This window comes from Trichoderma evansii (genome assembly GCF_050947405.1).
Source record: "Trichoderma evansii strain SZMC 28006 chromosome Unknown GGI43scaffold_10, whole genome shotgun sequence".
In the NCBI taxonomy this organism is placed as follows: domain Eukaryota; kingdom Fungi; phylum Ascomycota; class Sordariomycetes; order Hypocreales; family Hypocreaceae; genus Trichoderma; species Trichoderma evansii.
Window position 1 is genome coordinate 284,491 of NW_028145196.1, and position 18,965 is coordinate 303,455.

Below are 18,965 nucleotides of genomic sequence, written 5' to 3' on the forward strand. Positions count from 1 at the left end.
AACCATTTTGATACCCCCAAAAAATAGTTGGCGATGGAAGGATATTGTGTTGTGGTTTCTACTGGGCGGATCTGTTGATACATGTGGATGGGATTATTTTTTCACTTCATTTCATTTCATCATTTTCCCTTTTTTCTTCTTTCGCATGCTCTTCTTTCTTTGCGAGTCGTGCTGCCTGCAGAGAGTGTCGGTGAGATAATTGTGCTCGATTGGGCGAGCTGAGAGAAGCTGGTCTGACTCCTCTCCCGACCTTGCCGCATGGGAAATGGCGCCATCTTTGAGGAGGGTTGTTTCCTGCTGGGCATAATCCATAATTCCGACAATGCTTGAATACAACCATCTCCCAACTTTCGACGGCATTCCCAAGGTTAGCACGATGTGGAAGTCGTCAATATTTTATTTTCATTTCTGGTTTTGGGACAAATTCAGTCTATTATTTTAGCGGCCCTTTTGTGTTAAGAGGAGGAAGTTATCGAATTATTTGATCTTATTCATGTCTCATCAAATGTTACGAAAGCGATAGAATGTATGAGCAACGGGGGTTCGCACCCCCTTCACTCCCTCTGCTATATACACGCGGGGCTCTTTTTTTTGTTTCTCAACTGGCATTCCAATCTGTTTCCCCGTGCTCGTCTCTCGACTCTTTCCCCCCTTCTTCTCCTTTCATCCTTCGAAAGAGAAGAGACCTGTGATTGGCGACCACGTGCATTCGAGCCGGACTCAATACCCCTCACGGCTTACCCTTGTGGGCTAGCACGCATAATGCGAGGAGTACTACATGCATGCATGGCTCAAGAAAGACGTGATATAATGGATTAGACAGGATTGCTTGCTGCAGGGAAAGCGAGTCTTTTTTTGATTGCGGAGCGAAGGGAGGGCGTTTGGATAGCAATGCGCCTGCTGGGAGGTATGAAGAGGGATTGATTGATTGGCTGGATGACTTCTTTCATGACCTGATGATGAACCAAAAGTGCTTTTTATCTTCGTTTTGTTGTTTTGTTCTTTTTCTTTGGAAAGACATGTAGTATTTATTCTAGCTCAAGCCTTGCTTTCTATTTCCAAAATTTAATAGCCTCTGGGGCCTTTCTTTTCAAACTAGCATACCAAATGTGACCGATTTCTCTGCTGCAAAGTACCGATCTGATGGATACCAAGGCACTTTGATGGAATGGAGCAAATACGCCCAACTCCATAGTAATTACTGGTCCTTATGCAGGGAGCCGGCCCAGGCGGTGAATCACGAAAGCTGAGAAGCCACCACGTAGGTCAAATGTGGATCAGCGGGTGTTTGTCTCTCGTCATGCAACGCTATTTCTTACGACTCGCACATACATACAGTATGTACTAACTGGTACTCCATAGCAGCACGGAACTTTCTATGTATCCACTATGGAATACAGGTAGAAGACAGGCAGAATTTTGAGTCGATGTTGAATTTCGTGTACTCCGGATAAGCTTCGTCGGGCTGGATCTCGGGCGTCGGTCTAGTAGATGGGCTTGATAGGTGGGCTTTGAGCTCTGGGCGTGATTGGATCGATCGATTGTGTGGGGCGTTGCTGGGCCAGCGAGCTGGAGTGCTTACTTTACGCTTGATGCTGTCACTAGAGCTATTTTTGGTTACAAGTATTGAGGTATCGAACATTGATGGCGTAACTTATTTGGTAATCTGTGAAATTTTAAGAGGAAAAATTTATGATTTGCTTAATTGTATAGATAGATACTTACACACTTCAAGAAAGAAAGTATTTTTTATTTAATGATTTTTTTTCGAGCTGTTGCATAACGCTGTAGATCAAACAAAGCTAGCTCATTGGCCTGCTGCGGACGAATGGTCGTCAGCACTGCAAAATACTCCACGTCCACCCCAGCCCCCTTGTTTCTGTAGGAACAACACCCGCTGCAGGATTCTGCCTAACTAATTGCACGCACGCACGCTTTGTTTTCGTTAGCGCTCTTTTGCACTCTTCAACCTCAACTTTTGTTGTTGTTGATAACGTCACGACAATTTTATTTCGAGAGTGAGATAGATATTTCCTCTTGCTTTCTCAAGCGCACGGCCAAGGCTCTTTTTGGAGAGACTGGCTGGCTGACACGACTACGATTGGCCCTCTCGCAGCCCGTCCACGTTTTATTCAACCAGAGAGACATTCCGCATTCCAACAATCTCGGTCCGTTAAAGCATCCATCTATCAATATGGCGCCGGCGCTGGCGAGTGCCGGACAGGCCCTCACCGGCACGCAAACTGTCGATGTTATCGACACCGACGCCATCCCCAGCTCTCCAGATGGCCCTCTCGCTGAGGGACTCCGCCTCTTTTCTCGACAACTCGCCAAACGAACCAACGATCCGTCCAGTGGTGTTCTCGACCCCCATGACATCAACAATGCCGGCTTCTTCGCCCTTTTCGCCCTCATCGGCGTCGCCTTTGTCCTAACGGGCATCTGGTTCTTCTTCTGGGCCAAGAACGGCGGTATCCACTTCAAAGACGACGATTGGGACGACTACAAGTCTACGGTTTTGCGTCGCAAGGGGCCCAATGGAACGATTCTCTCAAATGCTACCGCCTCGACTGATCTGGGCGGTGGAAGCGTCTATAAGCGCTACGACGACCACGAGGATGACGGTCACACTGTAATTACGGAAAGCACTGCTCTCAGCGGCATTACTGCCGGCGCGAGTGACATTTTTGCCCGCGAGAAGCGCAAGAAGAAGAGAGAAGCTCGAGAGGCTGAGCGCAGAAAGAAGCGCGGCGAAAAGGGTAAAAGTACCAGCTCCAACGAATTTGAGGGCGTCGTGGATGAAAAGGCAGAGCGAGACGCCAAGAAATTCCTTCGCAACTACCGTCACGAAAAGGCCGCCCGCGTTGGTGGAATCAACAAAGAGGCCGAAGGCTCAGAATGGGAAGGATCTACAAACGCAGCTGAATCTTCCGTTGGCGCAACATCCGAACTGCTTGCTCACCAGGAACCTACTCCTACTTCGGATCCTCCTCCTAAGGCTGAACCCCCCAAGACCAGGAGCGGTGGTATCCGAAAGGTGTACTCGACCGCAGACCGCAGAGAGAACAGGGAATCCGAGAGACTGAAGGCTGAGGCTCGACGACTGCGGGCGGCTGACAAGGTGGCCCAGCGAGATTTTGCCTACCAGCGAGCTACCGGCGCGGCGACCGACAGCCAGTTGAGCGAGAGTCTGCTGTCTGGCACGGCCAGTGGCAGCGGTGGCTCGACTACCCTTGGCTCGACTATTATGGAGGAGGGTGAGAGTGAAGTCGGCACCAAGAGCTACCACCACCCAATGCCTGAGCTGAGGGAGCAGAGGAGGAAGGAGAGAGAGGAACGTAGGGCGAGACGAACCAAGAGTGGTTATCGGCGCACAAATACCGATGAGAACACCGATGTTTGAATGAGGGACAAGGTTGTTGATATGATGATGGGATGATGGGATGTGGGTTTTACTTATGGGCTGGCAAATGTGAAATAATTGAATGCTTTTCTCTTTTTCAAAGACTTGGCTCGCTGTTATTGGTATTTTTTGATGAGGGTTTGGGAAGTGGGTGGGTGGTATGAATATCTCTTTTGTCTTTCTTTCTTTTGTTATGCAGACAGACACGGCAGTCACGTAACGCAACGATGAACGAAAGCTGTGATTTGAGATATATAGTTATTCCCCCAGTTTTTAAATAAACGATGATTACACCCCGATTATATACAATTCTACCCCCCCCCCCCCCCTCTAACTTTAGTACCATTAGACACTCTGAGTAGATCAAAGTAACGCTATATACACTAAATCAAAGGACTGTTACATTAAAGGTATCGTTATTCGGATGCTTCGGACGATTCAGACTATTCAGACGATTCAGACGATTCAGACGATTCAGACGATTCTTCTTCAATGATAAACTGCCGGAGATCCTCGACCGTACCCTTCCCGTATTTAATCCGGCTACAATGGTGTCAATCTCTTTCAATCTATTTGACAACCACATAACCCTCTCATCATCAGCTCCAAAGACAGCACGAAACCCCTCTTGTGCATGAAGATAGTATTGCCTTGCGTCTTGATGTTTGCCTTGTTTGAAACAAAGATTCCCAAAGCCCTGGAGGCAGTTCAACGCAGGGATGTATGTCTTGATAGCATCAGATCCCAGAGCCTTCTGGTATCCTTCGAGTGCCTGCTCATACGTGGCTGTGGCTTTACTATGATCGCCTTCATCAGTATAGAGGTTTCCTAGACAAGTAACCATGTCAAGCGTAAATATATGTCCGGGTCCCCATATTTTCTCCAGCCTTTGACGAGCCAATTCATACATGTCTGCAGCTTCACTAAAGCAGTATCTATGAAGATAGAGGTGTCCTAGGTTGCCGGCTATGTCGGGTGCCGATATACAATCCAGCTTTTGTACTTTTTCATATCCCTCAAGTGCCCGATCATATAGACACTCGGCTTCATCGAGTTCACCCTCTTCAGCATAGATACTTCCTAGATTATTAACTACGCCAAGTGCTGATATATCCATCGGCCCCCCATTTTTTTCATACCCTTGAAGCGCCCGCTCATACTGAACCTTGGCTTCATCTGGTCGGCCCAGTTCAGTATAAATGTTTCCTAGATTATTAACTACATCAAGTGTCAATTTATGCTCCGGCCCCCATACCTTCTCATAATTTATGAGTGCTCGCTCATACATAACTTCTGCTTCATCAAATCGGCATTGATCAGCGTATAGGAAACCCAACGCATACAGAAGCCAGATCTCTTCATCTTCTATATGCATGGTCCTGATCATATGGTAGCATCGATCGGCATGTCTTAGGAGCCGCCATTGCTTGGACCAAAACTCAGTCTCTTCTTCCCCTGGGATATGTGACCCTACGCAGTGAAGCGCTGCGCGAGCCATCTCTTTGCAAACATCTCGGTTAAGAACATAAATCATCCAAGAGTGGACGCATGCATGTATGCTATAACCAACTGACTCTGAGCGCTGTTCTGCATCAGTTGTATTAGGCAAATTAGCATGTACAAGTCCGTGTCTGCATAACAGCCTCATTATAATGTGAAATGTAAGAATATCTATTGTTACTTCTCGAAACCAGTCTGGTTTGTAGGATTCGCCACCCTGAAGTAACTCATACCATAGGTCCTTATTATCGAAATAGGCCCATTGGCGGAGCAGAAGTGCCGCATTTGAATTTTGCTCCTTAATATACGTGTATGAGACATTCCATGTCGTACATAAGGTTTTACCGTATGACGCCAGTTCTGGGGTAGTTTCATGTAATTGTACCCAAGATTCATTATAAAGCTGGAGATATTCTGCGCATGTTATAGGAACTTGCTCCAAGTAAGTTCCTGCTGATGCAAGAGCAAGAGGAAGCCCATCAAGTCGCCGCGCAAGATCAGCAGCTGCGCCGTCTATGTATTTTAAAACTGTCTTAGTCCATTATTCCCATAGATAGCCGAGAAGACTTACCTTGTTTTATATTGGCTCGAGAGGAAGTCGATGCCAGTATCTCTAGACTATCTTCCAGACGTTCAAACTCCCTAACATGGATACAATTACCCAGCTTATTTAAAGGCTCTCGGGAGGTTACGACGATGGCACCATGGTCAGTCTCCGGTAGGTATTTGCGAATATCAAATGGCTCTGAGGTCACTTCCATCCCTTGGCCAACAAAATTCGCGTGAAGAGCATTCTCTTTAAGAAGAAGTGAGGAGTCTTGGTCTTTAATACCGGCACTGCTTAATTTTGGATGATCATGATTATCATAAATAATTAGCCAACAATTGTTCGCAGGCTCATCAAACCACCTTTTAACTGCTGCCACAATTTTGCTTTGATCATGGCTTTGAACCGCAACAGAGATGTAATTCACAGCTAGGTCATAGCTAAGAATTCGTTCTGCCAATCGAGTGAAGCTTTCGTTTATTGCGGTTTCGTTTCTGGCGTCTAGCCAAATGCTTGTTGAATAGTCCTTGCGGTGACGATGAGCATATTCAATTGCCAGCTGCGTCTTGCCTATACCTCCCAATCCATGAAGGACGACAACGTGACGGCTCTCTACTGCTCCCCGGAGAGCCTCTTGCATTCGTGTAAGCTCCCCCTCCCTTGCAACAAACTTTGAGACTCGATTGATCTCGGGTAAATATAATGGAAGATTGAAAGTATTATTAGATTTTCTTGCTTGAAGAATTAGCTGCGAATCCAGATATTATCTCCGTCGTAAGGTTACGCTTACTCTTGTGCTGACTCGATGGGTATGTGGAAGAATAATTGTCTTGCAAAAGCGGCGGCGGCCGCAGCCGCAAAGCCGTTCCAGCTGTTGTTCTTATGAGAGTCGCAGTAGTCGGAAATGCCTCGAATAACCATGCAAGGGAAATCTGTAAGTGCCCCCGCTGCCTCCATCTCAAAGCATAAGATTCCATATTGTTGTGCCAAGTGATCTCTCTCCTTCGCATCCTTAAGCACTAACTCTCCAGAAGCAATAATGCCTCGATGCACAACAACATACTCCTCACCATCTTCATCGACTGGCCTTTCGATGCGCTGATCTGGGCTACATCCTCCTTTCTCGCAAGACATTCCCCGCTTCTATGATCATAATCTGGTAGATAAAGATAATCATTAGTGATGCCTGGGAACTTAAACCGTCGCAGCCCTCGGAGTTGCGTGTTGAATCTCAGTGTGTCTTTCCAAATGGGGTCGTAGTCCATCCTATCCCGTTGCACAATTAAGGCTTGTGCAGCGTTGAGAAGCACAGGTGGCGGAGAAGCAAGGAAACCGGTGCGCTCAAAATGACCATCTCTTGCCTTGCCGTGATCATATTGGACAGCTCCAGAGTGCTTTCCAATCGGTTTGCTGACTACCACATGCCCTAGCCTGATCATCCCCCTTTCTGTCTCTACAGGCACACCACCTCCAATGCCAACCAGCAAGCCATATCTGAGATTCTGAAATGTCATCCTCATCTGTGTAACGACTGTAGCCGCAGGGCAATTGCCTATCTGTGGGAGGCCAGCAATCACAACGTTGTGTCCGTTTATGCTGCCAAGCTTATAAACGTTATGGTCGGTGAAGGGTTGCTCGAGAGGCATGTGTTCTTCATCCAGCATCTCCATCGCCGCAATCTGTTCCACTTCTAGTGGACAGATCCAGCCTACTCGATAGCTGTCGTGTGTGAGCTTTTTCAGCGACATTGTTAGCATCGGCTATACGACGCTTTGGACAGGAACACTTGAGCTTCGGGCGGAGATGAGCGCGCCACTGAGTAGATAGGCGGTTGATAATTAGATGACCTGAAGAGAATATTGGAGCTTCCACTCGAAGAATACAGGATTTTTGAAGATAGAGGAGGTTGGGCACCTTGGGCGCGGCCCTTTAGGCGCCAGCCTCGTGAGGAGTGCTTAGTCGAGTGCATATCGCCAGCCAACTAGACGCAGCGGCGTGACTTTGAAGTGCATGAAATCATGTAATCTTAAGAGTAGGGACGGAAAAATCAAATATACACAACTAGGAACATTAAAGTTATGATATATTTTTTGTTGGTAGAGGCGGTAGAGGCGGTAGAGGCGGTAGAGGCGGTAGAGGCAGTAAAAGTTATATATAGCTGTTGTATATTATTGCCCATATAATAGCTCTTATAACACAATGATAGCGTGTAGAATGATAAGATATTTTGCGTATGGGTGTACCATTTCACATTTTTGTTCCCTGCCTACCAGGTAATTTCCAGATTTCTCAGTATCACCCTGCCAGCCAGATTACAATAGAGATTCCGCTTATATCCAGCGATGGTTGCATCAGGGATATACCTCAATAGCGATTAATACTACCTAGTTGGGCACTGCATTTGCTGTTCAAAAGAGTCTACGCCAAATGACAAGCAATAATACTGGCAACTCTTAATAATTGCTTACAAAAAATTTCCATTTTCGGCTTTGGGCAATTGCACAAGTAATACAACCTCGTACCTGATAGTACCAACTGGGCAGTTCAAAGACAAGAGCATAAACCTACAGGGGAGGCTGCTAACAGCCTAAGGTATGCTCAAACAGATACCACACAGCATTTTAAAGATCTTACGTGTGTATGTTGTGCGGAGATTGAAATCAGGAACCAGAACATTGGATAGCGGCGTGGTCTCACAGTGTCCGCCCTTGCATCGTGTTTGTTTTATTTCTCTTTATGAGAGTAAAACGGTCTACAGTGATTTGCCCTTATTCAGCTAGGTGCGAATCAGATCCATTGATATCTCTGCTTCTTCAATCTACCTAATTTTGATACGGGGTAGTACTAGTAGTGCTACTACTCCAGACTCTTACCTGAGATGCTAGCTGAGCGGCTGCGTGCTATGAATAGCAGCAATTGATACAATTAGAGCCCCTGGGAGAATGGCACGCATAAGCCCGCATTGACAGGCCGATACAGCGTACAAGTGGCTTGAAACCCGGGCTGTGTGGGTGAAACTACAGGGGCTGGAACTGGTCAAAGCTCAGTGCTCTGAATTAGACGCCGGGTCGTCCGAAGGGGTCCAGCTGGGAATGTGAGGGAAAAGAGACAGAAAAGAGGTGCTTAGATTTGATATTGAGACTTGGGCTGCACAGGTAAATGCGGTGGCGTGTATGGAATCACCAATGCCGCCATGCCTCAGCGTGTCGGAGCTGAGCCGGCTGAGCTGATTATTTGCTGCTGCTCACGAGGCTGCGCCCATACGCAAAGCATTGCGTCACACGATCCACCGAAACAAGAGCGAAAAAAGAAGCGCAGCTCCCGCCATGTCACTAGTACCCGGCCAGGGAGTCCAATCTGGAGCAGCCGCCGGTACTTTAGCTTCCCCGCTACCCAGATAGCCGCTGCCACGGGGCCGCCACGCAAAACCCTATCTGCCGCAGCGATGCCTGCATGTACTTCTCCGCCTCGACCATCGCGCGCGTGGAATGCACCGCAGCTTGTACCCTGTACCAGCCGTCCCTTGGCCTGATATTCCACTTTTTTCCCTTTTCTCCTCTACTCGTCCCAGACTTCGCCCAACTTGGAACGCAAACTCTCTAAATCGAATCCTTTGTCTTCTCTGTTTCTCGGTCGTTGTCCTGCAGCAGCAGCGAATCATTTGTTTCTTCTTCTCTTATTGTCTTCTTGTATTACTTCAATTTCTTGATCCTCTACAGGCATAGTCTCATTTGTTTCTCCAAGTCTTCCCCCTTTCCCTGTTCCTTTTGTACTTTATTTGCGCACGCTGGCATCGGACGCTTCTCTTACCATCCAATCCACTCCATCTCTTTCCTCTCAGCCTTAGCCCGTATTCCTCTAGGTCTCTTTTTTGCTCGGGCCCCTGCCAGAATCCAGGCGTTGGTTGGGTCTTACGGCGGCGCTGTAAACAGGCATTCGCCGCTATTGCTTTAGTGCCCGCCACTGCCTGCGCTCTTAAACAAGCACGTCGCTGGCACGTCGCTGGCACTCGCTACAACGCCTCACGACCCGTTCCAGGCCACCCTTCCGAGTCGCTCTCCCTCCAAGTGTGGCGACCCGAAAACGCAAACTCTCCTCCATCAACCTTCAACTATTTTTTGCCCTCTGGTAGCGGCAGCTCCGGAACGGTCCGATAAAGCATTTTTGTTTTCTTCTTGCTTCGAACGTGTCGGCGACGATATTCTCGACAATCTGTAGCGAGCCCGGGATCTGCAGGACCGCTTGCAGCTTTGCGCCCAACGCTTCTGGCTCTCGACGCTGCAGATCGACCTTTGGAGCATCATCCCCGCAGCCTCCTCACCAACGCAAGCCAACGCTCACAGCGCTGCGACTGTCGCGGCGGAGACGCCGTGTCGTCCTTTGGACTCTGCGGAGTCTCTTCGTTTTCGCTGCGAGCGAATGCTAGATTGCGACTTCACTTGCCGCACTGACCCGACGGCTTGATTTGAAATCCCGTCATCACCATGGCGTCGTCACCATCCTCCGCCTTGACGGGCGTCATCATCGGTCTGGTGTCCTCTTTTGGCTCCATCGTACTTATTTTCCTCATTGTATTCATCTTTTGGGCATCTGGATGCGCTGGCTCAGGTCGAATTATCCTCGACCGTATCGGCCGACCCGGTGAATATGACGATGAGCAGGCATTTGCAAGAGAAGAGGCTGAGGCCTTGGAGAATATGGACGATATGTCAAGGACGGAATACTTGAGGGCTAAAGGTATGCTACGCTCCCTATGCGTTATTACTGCCATTGCAGACGATATACTGACCATCTGAAATCCAGCATTCATCACTGCGAACCCTCCAGAGTCCGCGCAAACAGACATCTCGCTCTCACAGTACCTTGCTATCCAAGAAAAAGGTGTCTCTGCCTGGGAATTTGAACCCGAGCTGGAAATTGCCAACTGCTTCGTCGAGGCCCGAACCGAAATTGAATTCTTCGACTCCGAGTGCACCGTCTTGAGCAACTTGCCCGTGCCTAAGCAGAACGACGTCTACTACTGGGAAGCCAAGGTTTACGACAAGCCCGAGAATACGCTCATCGCTATCGGTATGGCCACCAAGCCATATCCTCTCTTTAGGCTACCTGGTAAGTTTTTTATTCTCGAATAATCTGCGTTTCGCGATTCTAACAACGGTTGTAGGCTACCACAAGTATTCCGTCGCTTATCATTCCAACGGCTCTCGACACTATAACCAACCATTCAGCCGAACCCCATACGGTCCCCAGATTGTCACTGGTGATGTTGTTGGCGTTGGATACAGACCACGGACTGGCGTCATCTTCTTTACACGAAACGGCAAGAAGCTCGAAGAGGTGGTTCACGGGTTGAAGTCCCAAAACTTCTTTCCAGCCATCGGAGCAAACGGCCCCGCTTCAGTCCACGTCAATTTCGGTCAATCTGGTTTCGTCTTCATCGAGGCAAATGTCAAGAAATGGGGCCTGGCCCCTGTCACGGGCAGTTTGGCTCCCCCGCCCCCGTACGGTTCTGAGCAAGGCAGCATTCTCCTGGAAACTGGTACCAAAGATGGCTTTTCATATTCGCAGGGCCGCGCTCATCGACACTCTGTGAGCGGCACACCGTATAGCGTCCGAGTTGGCGAAAATGACATGAATTTAAACGTACAACACGGACGATCACGGAGCGGAAATTTCAGAGTTCTTCCTCCCACTAGCCCCGGTCCCGTCAGGAGCCCAACCGATATCTCCCTTGCCCAGCTCGTGCCGTCGGATGAGAGTGGTGAGCCTAGTAGCAGCAGCATGAATCTCGCCGACGAGCAGCATTTGGATGAGAACCCCCTTCAGCTCCATCTTGAAGACGCCACCAACCCGCCGCCCGATTACTCAAGCCCAAGGCTCCACCAGGGCCGCAATCGACAGTATAGCAGCGACAGCGAGGAGGAGGAGTATACGCCTCTTATCCACGTTATGAACCGTAGCAGGGGCGAATCATCGGCAACAATACGGCCTGCAGGACACGGCCAACCAGCTTTACCCGAGGATCCTGTTCCAAGCTACAGCGATGCGATACAACAGGGGGCGAGCCCACTGCGCCGTGAAAGAAGCGACAGCTCCGAATCCAACGGCTCAAACCACAGTTCAAATAGCGGAACTTCATCAAGCTAAGATAGACTTGCTCAACTTTCAGCAAATGAATTCACGAAAACAGAGATACCGAATTTTAGATCTCGAAAAAACCGCTACTCATCAACCAAATACCAATCCGACATCAGGACCATAGGTATAAAGGGAGCCACCAAGCATTGCTCATTCTCATTCACGTTCACACATACCACATACTCACACAATACCATCTTGCACATTGTTACATATCTTTTGCACGGGCGCCTTGGAGTTTGTATAGCATCGGGATTCACCGCCACGGCGGCAACACGTTGGCTCAATTGAGCCTTTTTTTTTTTTGTCTTTATATGTGGCACTGCCTCTCCCCAGACCTTAGAACAGGCCCTTATTTTTTTTCTGCTATGGATGGAACATTTGCACGGATACCTAGGAGGGCCATGACACGATACCACCTCTTTGAAGGCCCTGGCGAACTGCGACTACTTGGATTTTTCATTTGTCTCTTCTGCGAACTCTAAGGGGACTGAGGTGCTTTTGGGGTAGCATGAGTTGTAGATAGCTGATTACATAGTATAAGGGCTTCATTTTTGGCAGTAAATTTTCTTTAATTGTGTTATGATTTTACTATTTGTGACTGTAGTAACTTCTTGCCGAAACCCCAAGGCTTCAAGTATGTCTTGTAAGGCCTTCTACTCTATAGATTGTTAAAGGTGCTAAACGCGTCTACATCAGTCTCATTCGATAACGCCATGATCCAGAATTAGGTATTGTCATTCTCTTCGCACGGTACATTGGGTCAACCTGACGGTGAGCAGTTGGTTGGGTACAAGATTCAAAATTAAAATGAAATGTCTTTAGCCAAATATCATTTCGCTAGCTAGATCTATTAGAATATAATTTGACTGTCTTGACCCACTAGATCTGGGGTCTCAGTCCAGCACAGATGCCACTGTTTCGCCCGCTTCAATGCTTCCGTAATGTAATCATGAGTCTCGTAACGCTAAATGAGTCTTTATCCAAAGCCAATCCCGCCCTTTTATCCCACCACTTCAAAGTCATATCCTAATTCCTCCGCAATCGCGTCATACTCGGCAGCACTCTCCTCTTCCTCAGGCCTCCTGACCTCATCCATGCCTCCGAGGAAAGGCTCCGAGTTCCCCTCTACAGCTCTCTCCACCATTTCCGGCCAGTAGTCGAATCCGTCTCTCACCGTAAAACCACTCTTGTTGCCGAGGAACATTCGTCCCAGCTTTGCTCTTGTGCCCTCCACCTTCTCGAGCCGGACAAGCCGGTAGCCGAGGAAGATGATGGTTTCTTCCTCATAACATGCTGAGTACCCTTTTTCGCGATGGACCTGGAAGCGGCCACCGGCGCCGACATTGAGGTTGAAGCTGGGATCTGGTATAGGTACCTTCACCTCTGCACCAACCCCTGATGTGCGGCCTGAGGAATCGCTGATTTCCATATTTGTGAGGGTGACAATGTCGGTGATGAAGTAGCCTTGTCCGTGGTTATCCCGTAACAGATCGAACAGCTCCTCGAAGTACTCCTTTTTTTTCAGGAGCTCCTTGAACTTTTCACCTGGCGAATCCATATGCCACACTCGTGCTACAGTGGCCATCTTCTCGCTAGTGTCCTCCTTGGCCCTATCAACAAACGCGTCGAGAATCTCATTGAGCTTCGCCGAGACGCCGGCATCTTTGATACGTCGTGTCCAGAACTTGACGTCGCGGACTTGTACAGGCTTGGGGTCGAGGTTGGGGACCAATTCTCTGGGCATTTTTGTGCCCTCGCGGTAGGGGATGTGTCGCTCAGTGGGAAGGTCTGGGTATTTGACGACGCTGCCGATCAGCTTGTCGCGGTATTCGCTGGCATCGAGGCGTGGTTGGACGAGCCAAAGAGGCTTCGTCTCGTGGGCGTGAGGCATCGTGGGTGCGATGAGGCGCTCACTACGCCGTGAAGGTGCGTCGATTGGAAGATGTTGAGTAAAGGGATGTGGTTGTGGACTTAGAACAGCGGCGGTTGGCATAATATGTATTATGTGCGAAATTGGGAAAAAAAGGAAGAAGAAAAAATGAGGAAGGGAAAAGGGTATAGGTCGAAACGATAGTGGCAGTGAGATGATCGACTAAATGGATCTTCAGCTACCAATGCTTGTATGTGCTGTAGTTGTTCTTGCAGGAAACGAAATTATTGAGCACCTTGAGAAATTTATAGAGAAATATATATTTCGATTAATGGATTATCTTTAATTGTATTTAGCATTCACCGAGGTGTGACCAATCCTTTTGAGGCTTCGCCGACGGTCATATACGGCGATGACAGCCTTGTGTGGCATGTGACGATGCTGTTCCTGGCAGGGTCGAGAGGCCGCCACTGTTAGCACAAAAGTCTGGGTTAGGCTGCGCCACAGTCGGTCGCCTGTGATTCAGAGTATCCAGCTGCGCCACATATACGAACTGCTGCGGATGGATGGGCTGTAGAGTTTAGCCATTGTGCAAAGGATTCAGCGGTTATTCAAGGGATGTGCTTCATAAGGCATAAAATATACGAGTCGCTAAGATTATATTACTATGAATAAGGCAATATGGCAAGAAATTGCGGGAAACAGCGGCATTTTTGCGAAGATTTACAAGATGTTCGATGCACTTACACCAATTGAGGCGACAGAAAACCCAAAATTCTTGCATTCCATCGGTCTGCCCTCGGCTGACTGCTCAAAATTTCAATTCATGCAGGACTGGTTAGCAACACAGAATACTACTACATGTTGTTTCTTTATGGAAAAGTAGATGATGCAAGCGTTACATCCCGATACCGAGGTGCCAAATCCAATAATCTTGAGAGCCCTATAACAGAAGTGGAGATGATTATAGGTGGTTCTGGGTAACACATTGCCACCTGAACTGTAAAAATTCTTTCAGTTCAACACTGCCCGCCGCCTTCTCTTTCATTAGAAAAATACGACAAATAACTCTTCCATATCAAATATCACAGTATTAGTCACCGCAGTCATGGTCTAGACCTGATCAACCTAGCTTTTAAGGCGTCGGATGCCTTAGGTAGCTAGCCTTAGCAAGCGGGATGGCTATAGCCGGCATCGAGTCTGGCGCCACTCGGTCCCATGAACTGTTCAGCCTGCACAACATCGGTGTCACCCCAGAAATCTGCCCTGCAAATGAAAAGGTAGTGAACTGTCGAAGCTGTTGTGGTTGTACCAGTATAGCACACCATGTTGGCTGTAGAACTGTAGTTTAGATACTCTATATTTAACCCGGGATTACTCACTATAATATATTCCATGGCGTACAACCACACGCTGACACTTCAGCCCACTAGCAGCTTTATGCCCAAAGCAGGAAGTCGCCTTTGTACTACCCGACAGCTCCTGCACCAGCCACATAGCCTCTCTCGCTTTCTCTCATCTCGCTTTCATCTTTCATCCTTCGTTTCGCTCCCAAATTTGACGCATTTGCCATTTAATCTTCAAGCAAGTAGGCTTCATGTTTGCGCATCGTTTCCCATCGACTGTAAAATACCCAGTAAAGGCATTATTTACTCATACCGCGACAGCCTCTGCACAGCCCCTGTGCGCTTGTATCCGAGACGAATGGCGGGCCTGTTCCAGCGCGTTCGAGGGGCAGTGACTCGGCAAAGGAGCTCAGAAGGGAGCGGCTTGAAGATTGTGAAGGACTCTAAGGACGCGGATATAGAGTACGTGTAATAGTATGGCGTCATATCGTCATTATTCCCAACACATAACACATGAACTAACCCCTAATACAGCATTGTAGCCGTCCATGGCCTTGGTGGGCAAGGCTTCAGATCATGGATCTCACATGAGGGTGGCAAGTCCAAGTTCTGGCTGGAAGATCTTCTTGCAGAAGATATTCCTAATGCCAGAATTATGACATATGGGTATGTTTCCGAAGGGGCTAATTACCGATACCTTGTGCACAATGTGCTCTATGGCAGAGCTTTGGACTTGGTCAAGGAATTAGGGAGTCAACGAGACCGTGACGGAACGAGTAGACGCCCGCTCTTCTTCATCGCTCATAGCTTAGGAGGGTGGATCGTTAAGCGCGCACTCATCATCTCCAGCGAAGCCGTAGACGCAGAGATCAAAAATATCGAGTTATCAACTTGCGGAGTGGCTTTTCTGGGAACACTGTCTCCTGGTAGGCCTTTGTCTCCAACACCGCTCGCGTATGTAATTCGAAGGACGACATCAGGATTTGACGAGCTTCCAAACCGCAGTTCTTCTCGGACACCTACTATGCAACCTCAGGCCAATGATATTGAATGGCTGGAGAATCAAATGGAAGCGTTCAAGGCAATCACAGAAAACTTGCCGCAGATATCCTTTTACGAGACAAAACAAACATCCGATGGATTTATTGTCGAGCAACGACATTCTATGTCTGGCTCTGACGGAGTACAAATTGGGTTATCCGCCACCCATTCTGGCTTGATTCAATTCCAAGGCCGTGACGCAAATTACAAGATATTTGTCAACAGATTTCGCGAAATGATTCATAAGGCTAAAGCCACTGGTCTTTTGGAGATGAAAAGGAAGACGTTTGACGTCGCTACAGGTAAGGAAGGATCTTGTGCCCTGCATGATCATATAACTAATTCGAACCTAGATCAACAACTCGAGTACTTGAAAGATAACTTTGATGTTCCATACAAGTTACCCGGTGAGCCATGCGCGATGATACACAGAACGAGTTTGCTCGAGCTGCTCGAAGCTAGCTTCAGCCCGCCCAATGATCCACAAGCTTTGCATATCAGCATTGCCGGCCTATGGGGAGACGTGGGTGCCGGTAAAACTACCTTGGCAAGAGACTACGCCGAAATCAATAGGGATAACCTTTCCTTTGTTTTCTGGATCTGGGCCGAGAGTTGGGAGACAGCTGTGACGAGCTATCTAGAGTTCGCCAACACTCTTGTTCAATACTACTCCAAGGATATGCCTCGAATCCAAGTAGAAAACGATCTTGGACTCACTGGAGTCGAAGATATGGTCAAAGTGAAGAGCATTCAGCAGCTGGATTCATCAAGAGTCAAGTCTGTAGTCCGAGCCGTTAAAGACTGGCTTATGAGACCTGACAATGGTAAATGGCTTCTTATCCTCGATAACGTGGAACCGTCGTTTGATATATCCGATTTTATTCCTCTTACGCTCACGGGTAAGATCATTTTAACTTCAAGGGAGAGCAGTAGCTGTATCTGGGGGACAAAATTACATGTTGGGCCTATGCTGGACGAAGAAGCAGTAGACTTACTTCGTTCAGCTGTGGGGGACGATTCCCTACAGAATGATCGTGAGGGTATGAAAAAATTCTTAAAATTCCCTTTCCCTTTAAGATTATTACATAACTAACGAATGTGATTAGTTGACGCAGCTTATAAGTTGGTGCGCCAGCTTAAATGCCATCCTCAGTCTGTAGCCCTCGCGGCCTCTACAATCAGCAAGAAAGGTCTTGACGTCTCTCTTTTTCAGAGCCAGCTCCAGTCCAATATGCCGCTTAGACTATTGGGCTCGACTCTCGATCAATCTTCTGTAACAAGGACAGTGCTTCGTGTTAGCGCAATGCTTTCGTACACAATTATTCCAGTCGCTCTTTTCAATCCGTCGAAAGGACCAAAGAATGTTCCAACACGATTTGCAGATGCTTTTGCGGAAATTAGAGGTTCGTTTCATGGCATTTATTGGAGTAAAAGCGATACTAATTTTAACATAGCATTTCGGGATGCAAACAGGCTTGACGACGTCTTGCAGTACCTCTTTGATCAGAATTTCATACAGACTTCTTCTAGCGAATCACCACCGGCATCAGCAACTTCATCTCCTAGCTCGCCTTCCGCATCGCAAGATACAAATTCCTCTACAGCATCCTTTGAAACGTTCATACTTGACCCTGCAGCTCGCGAGTACGTGCGTGCCACGCTTAAAGATGGCGAACAAAAAGAAAACGCATGGCTAGCCTGTAATATCTGTGTAGATGGAATTCGGGAACAAGAAACGACTTCTTCATATCTGCGGGAAATTCATGATTTTGGGAGAATCATGGCTCCTCATGCAAAAGCTTGCTACGATGACTGGTCCAGTATCTTGGAGCATGACGAGGACGATGTTGCCTGGCAGGTCTTGGGAAATGTTTGCATGACACAAGGTGCCCTGGAGCAAGCTATGGGTTGCTTCGAACTCTCGCTGCAGCAAAAGTCGAACGTTGATGCCGGTGAGAGGATCCAGACCGCTCTATCACTTGCGTCGCTGCTTCAGCAAACAGGGCAGTATGAAAAAAGCGCAGAAGTCTTGGGGAATATCGACTTGGCGTCCATCGATAAAGCCCTTGGGTTTCGGGTCGCTTTAGCTAAAGTTTCAGCGGCGACTGCTCAAGGAGATTTCGATTATGCGGAAGATCAATATGGTATTATTGAACATGCACAGGAGGAAGAGCTTGGGCCTACAGATGCGACAACTGTGAGTACAGTGCAAAAGCTCGCGTCTACGTGGGAACAGCTAGGGAAGATGGAAGAGGCTCAAGCGCTCTATCGTCGTGTATACATCTCTTACCTGAGAATGTTTGGTCAGAGCCATCCTCTTACCGTTGAGGCTCTCGATGAGCTTGCACACGTATCAAAGGCTAGCAATGCTATTGATGAGGCTGAGACACTCTACAAGAAATCACTCGACATCAAAACTAGAACCCTTGGGGCAGAACATCCCAACACTGCCGATGCTTTGCAAAAGCTCGCCGTTATTGACGATATACGATGCCGTTACGAAGACGCCAAAGTCAAGTATCAAAAAGCCTTGGATATCATGGCTGTCTCACTCGGCAAAGCCCACCCGCTGTATACAACCACAATGGAGAATTTAGCCTTAAGCAGTCGTCTACGTGCTAATGCATTTGGCGAGGAAGATGATACTAGATCAATATTATCTGTCGAAGGAGGCACCAGCAATCGTGCTTTTCGTCACCGCGCCCGCCGTCGCCACACGGCCACCTCAATGGCTACCATTACTCGAGAAAACTACGCTGCAAATAAATCCAAAGAAGAGGCCGTTCTTCGCGATGCCTCTCGCCAGCGCGCTTTTGCCGAAGCAGAAAAACTCTATCTCGACGCTCTGGGCATTAAAAAGTCTGCGATTCAGTTGTACCGTGAGGAAGAGGTTGTTGAGACAGCCTCAAAACTACGAGAGATGTATGAGAATGAACCCTTTTTCGAAGACTGCCGACATGAAAAAGTTTTCGCCTTGATGGGCCTTTTGAGAGAGATGAAGAGGAGAGGGACATTATAATGGCTTCTCTCGTTACACTTTGATTTCGGTGGCGAAGAGAGCGCTTCTTGTTGTTGCTCGCTATAATGGAGCTTTCCAGTGTTTGAGACAACAACAAG

The 18,965-nt window shown here is 48.0% G+C and overlaps 5 protein-coding genes across 5 annotated transcripts; 3 read left to right on the forward strand and 2 right to left on the reverse strand.

The window, feature by feature from the left end:
- The first annotated feature begins 1,905 nt into the window (after nucleotides 1–1,905).
- Nucleotides 1,906–3,702, forward strand: GGI43DRAFT_405148 (uncharacterized protein). The gene has a single exon (XM_083205993.1). It carries the CDS (start codon nucleotides 2,195–2,197, stop codon nucleotides 3,401–3,403), a length of 1,209 nt encoding a protein of 402 aa, XP_083060427.1. The 5' UTR covers nucleotides 1,906–2,194; the 3' UTR covers nucleotides 3,404–3,702.
- Nucleotides 3,703–3,791: 89 nt separating this feature from the next.
- GGI43DRAFT_427451 (uncharacterized protein) lies at nucleotides 3,792–7,791 on the reverse strand (the record flags this gene model as incomplete). Its single annotated transcript, XM_083208803.1, has 6 exons — nucleotides 6,521–7,791; nucleotides 6,241–6,452; nucleotides 5,475–6,181; nucleotides 5,085–5,416; nucleotides 4,543–4,985; nucleotides 3,792–4,479 (listed from the first exon to the last, which is right to left on the reverse strand). Exons 1-6 carry the CDS (start codon nucleotides 7,205–7,207, stop codon nucleotides 3,792–3,794), a joined length of 3,069 nt encoding a protein of 1,022 aa, XP_083060428.1. The 5' UTR covers nucleotides 7,208–7,791.
- A 2,053-nt stretch (nucleotides 7,792–9,844) lies between these two features.
- Nucleotides 9,845–11,750, forward strand: GGI43DRAFT_44782 (concanavalin A-like lectin/glucanase domain-containing protein). Its single transcript, XM_083209845.1, has 3 exons — nucleotides 9,845–10,187; nucleotides 10,254–10,559; nucleotides 10,615–11,750. The coding sequence occupies exons 1-3, from the start codon at nucleotides 9,935–9,937 to the stop codon at nucleotides 11,595–11,597; spliced, it is 1,542 nt and encodes a 513-aa protein (XP_083060429.1). The 5' UTR covers nucleotides 9,845–9,934; the 3' UTR covers nucleotides 11,598–11,750.
- A 632-nt stretch (nucleotides 11,751–12,382) lies between these two features.
- Nucleotides 12,383–13,891, reverse strand: GGI43DRAFT_405153 (uncharacterized protein). The gene has a single exon (XM_083205994.1). The coding sequence runs from the start codon at nucleotides 13,582–13,584 to the stop codon at nucleotides 12,592–12,594; it is 993 nt and encodes a 330-aa protein (XP_083060430.1). The 5' UTR covers nucleotides 13,585–13,891; the 3' UTR covers nucleotides 12,383–12,591.
- A 1,274-nt stretch (nucleotides 13,892–15,165) lies between these two features.
- GGI43DRAFT_383810 (uncharacterized protein) lies at nucleotides 15,166–18,867 on the forward strand (the record flags this gene model as incomplete). The annotated part of the gene is made up of 5 exons (XM_083203440.1): nucleotides 15,166–15,269; nucleotides 15,342–16,150; nucleotides 16,202–16,888; nucleotides 16,955–17,251; nucleotides 17,303–18,867. 5 exons carry the CDS (start codon nucleotides 15,166–15,168, stop codon nucleotides 18,865–18,867), a joined length of 3,462 nt encoding a protein of 1,153 aa, XP_083060431.1.
- Nucleotides 18,868–18,965: the final 98 nt, after the last annotated feature.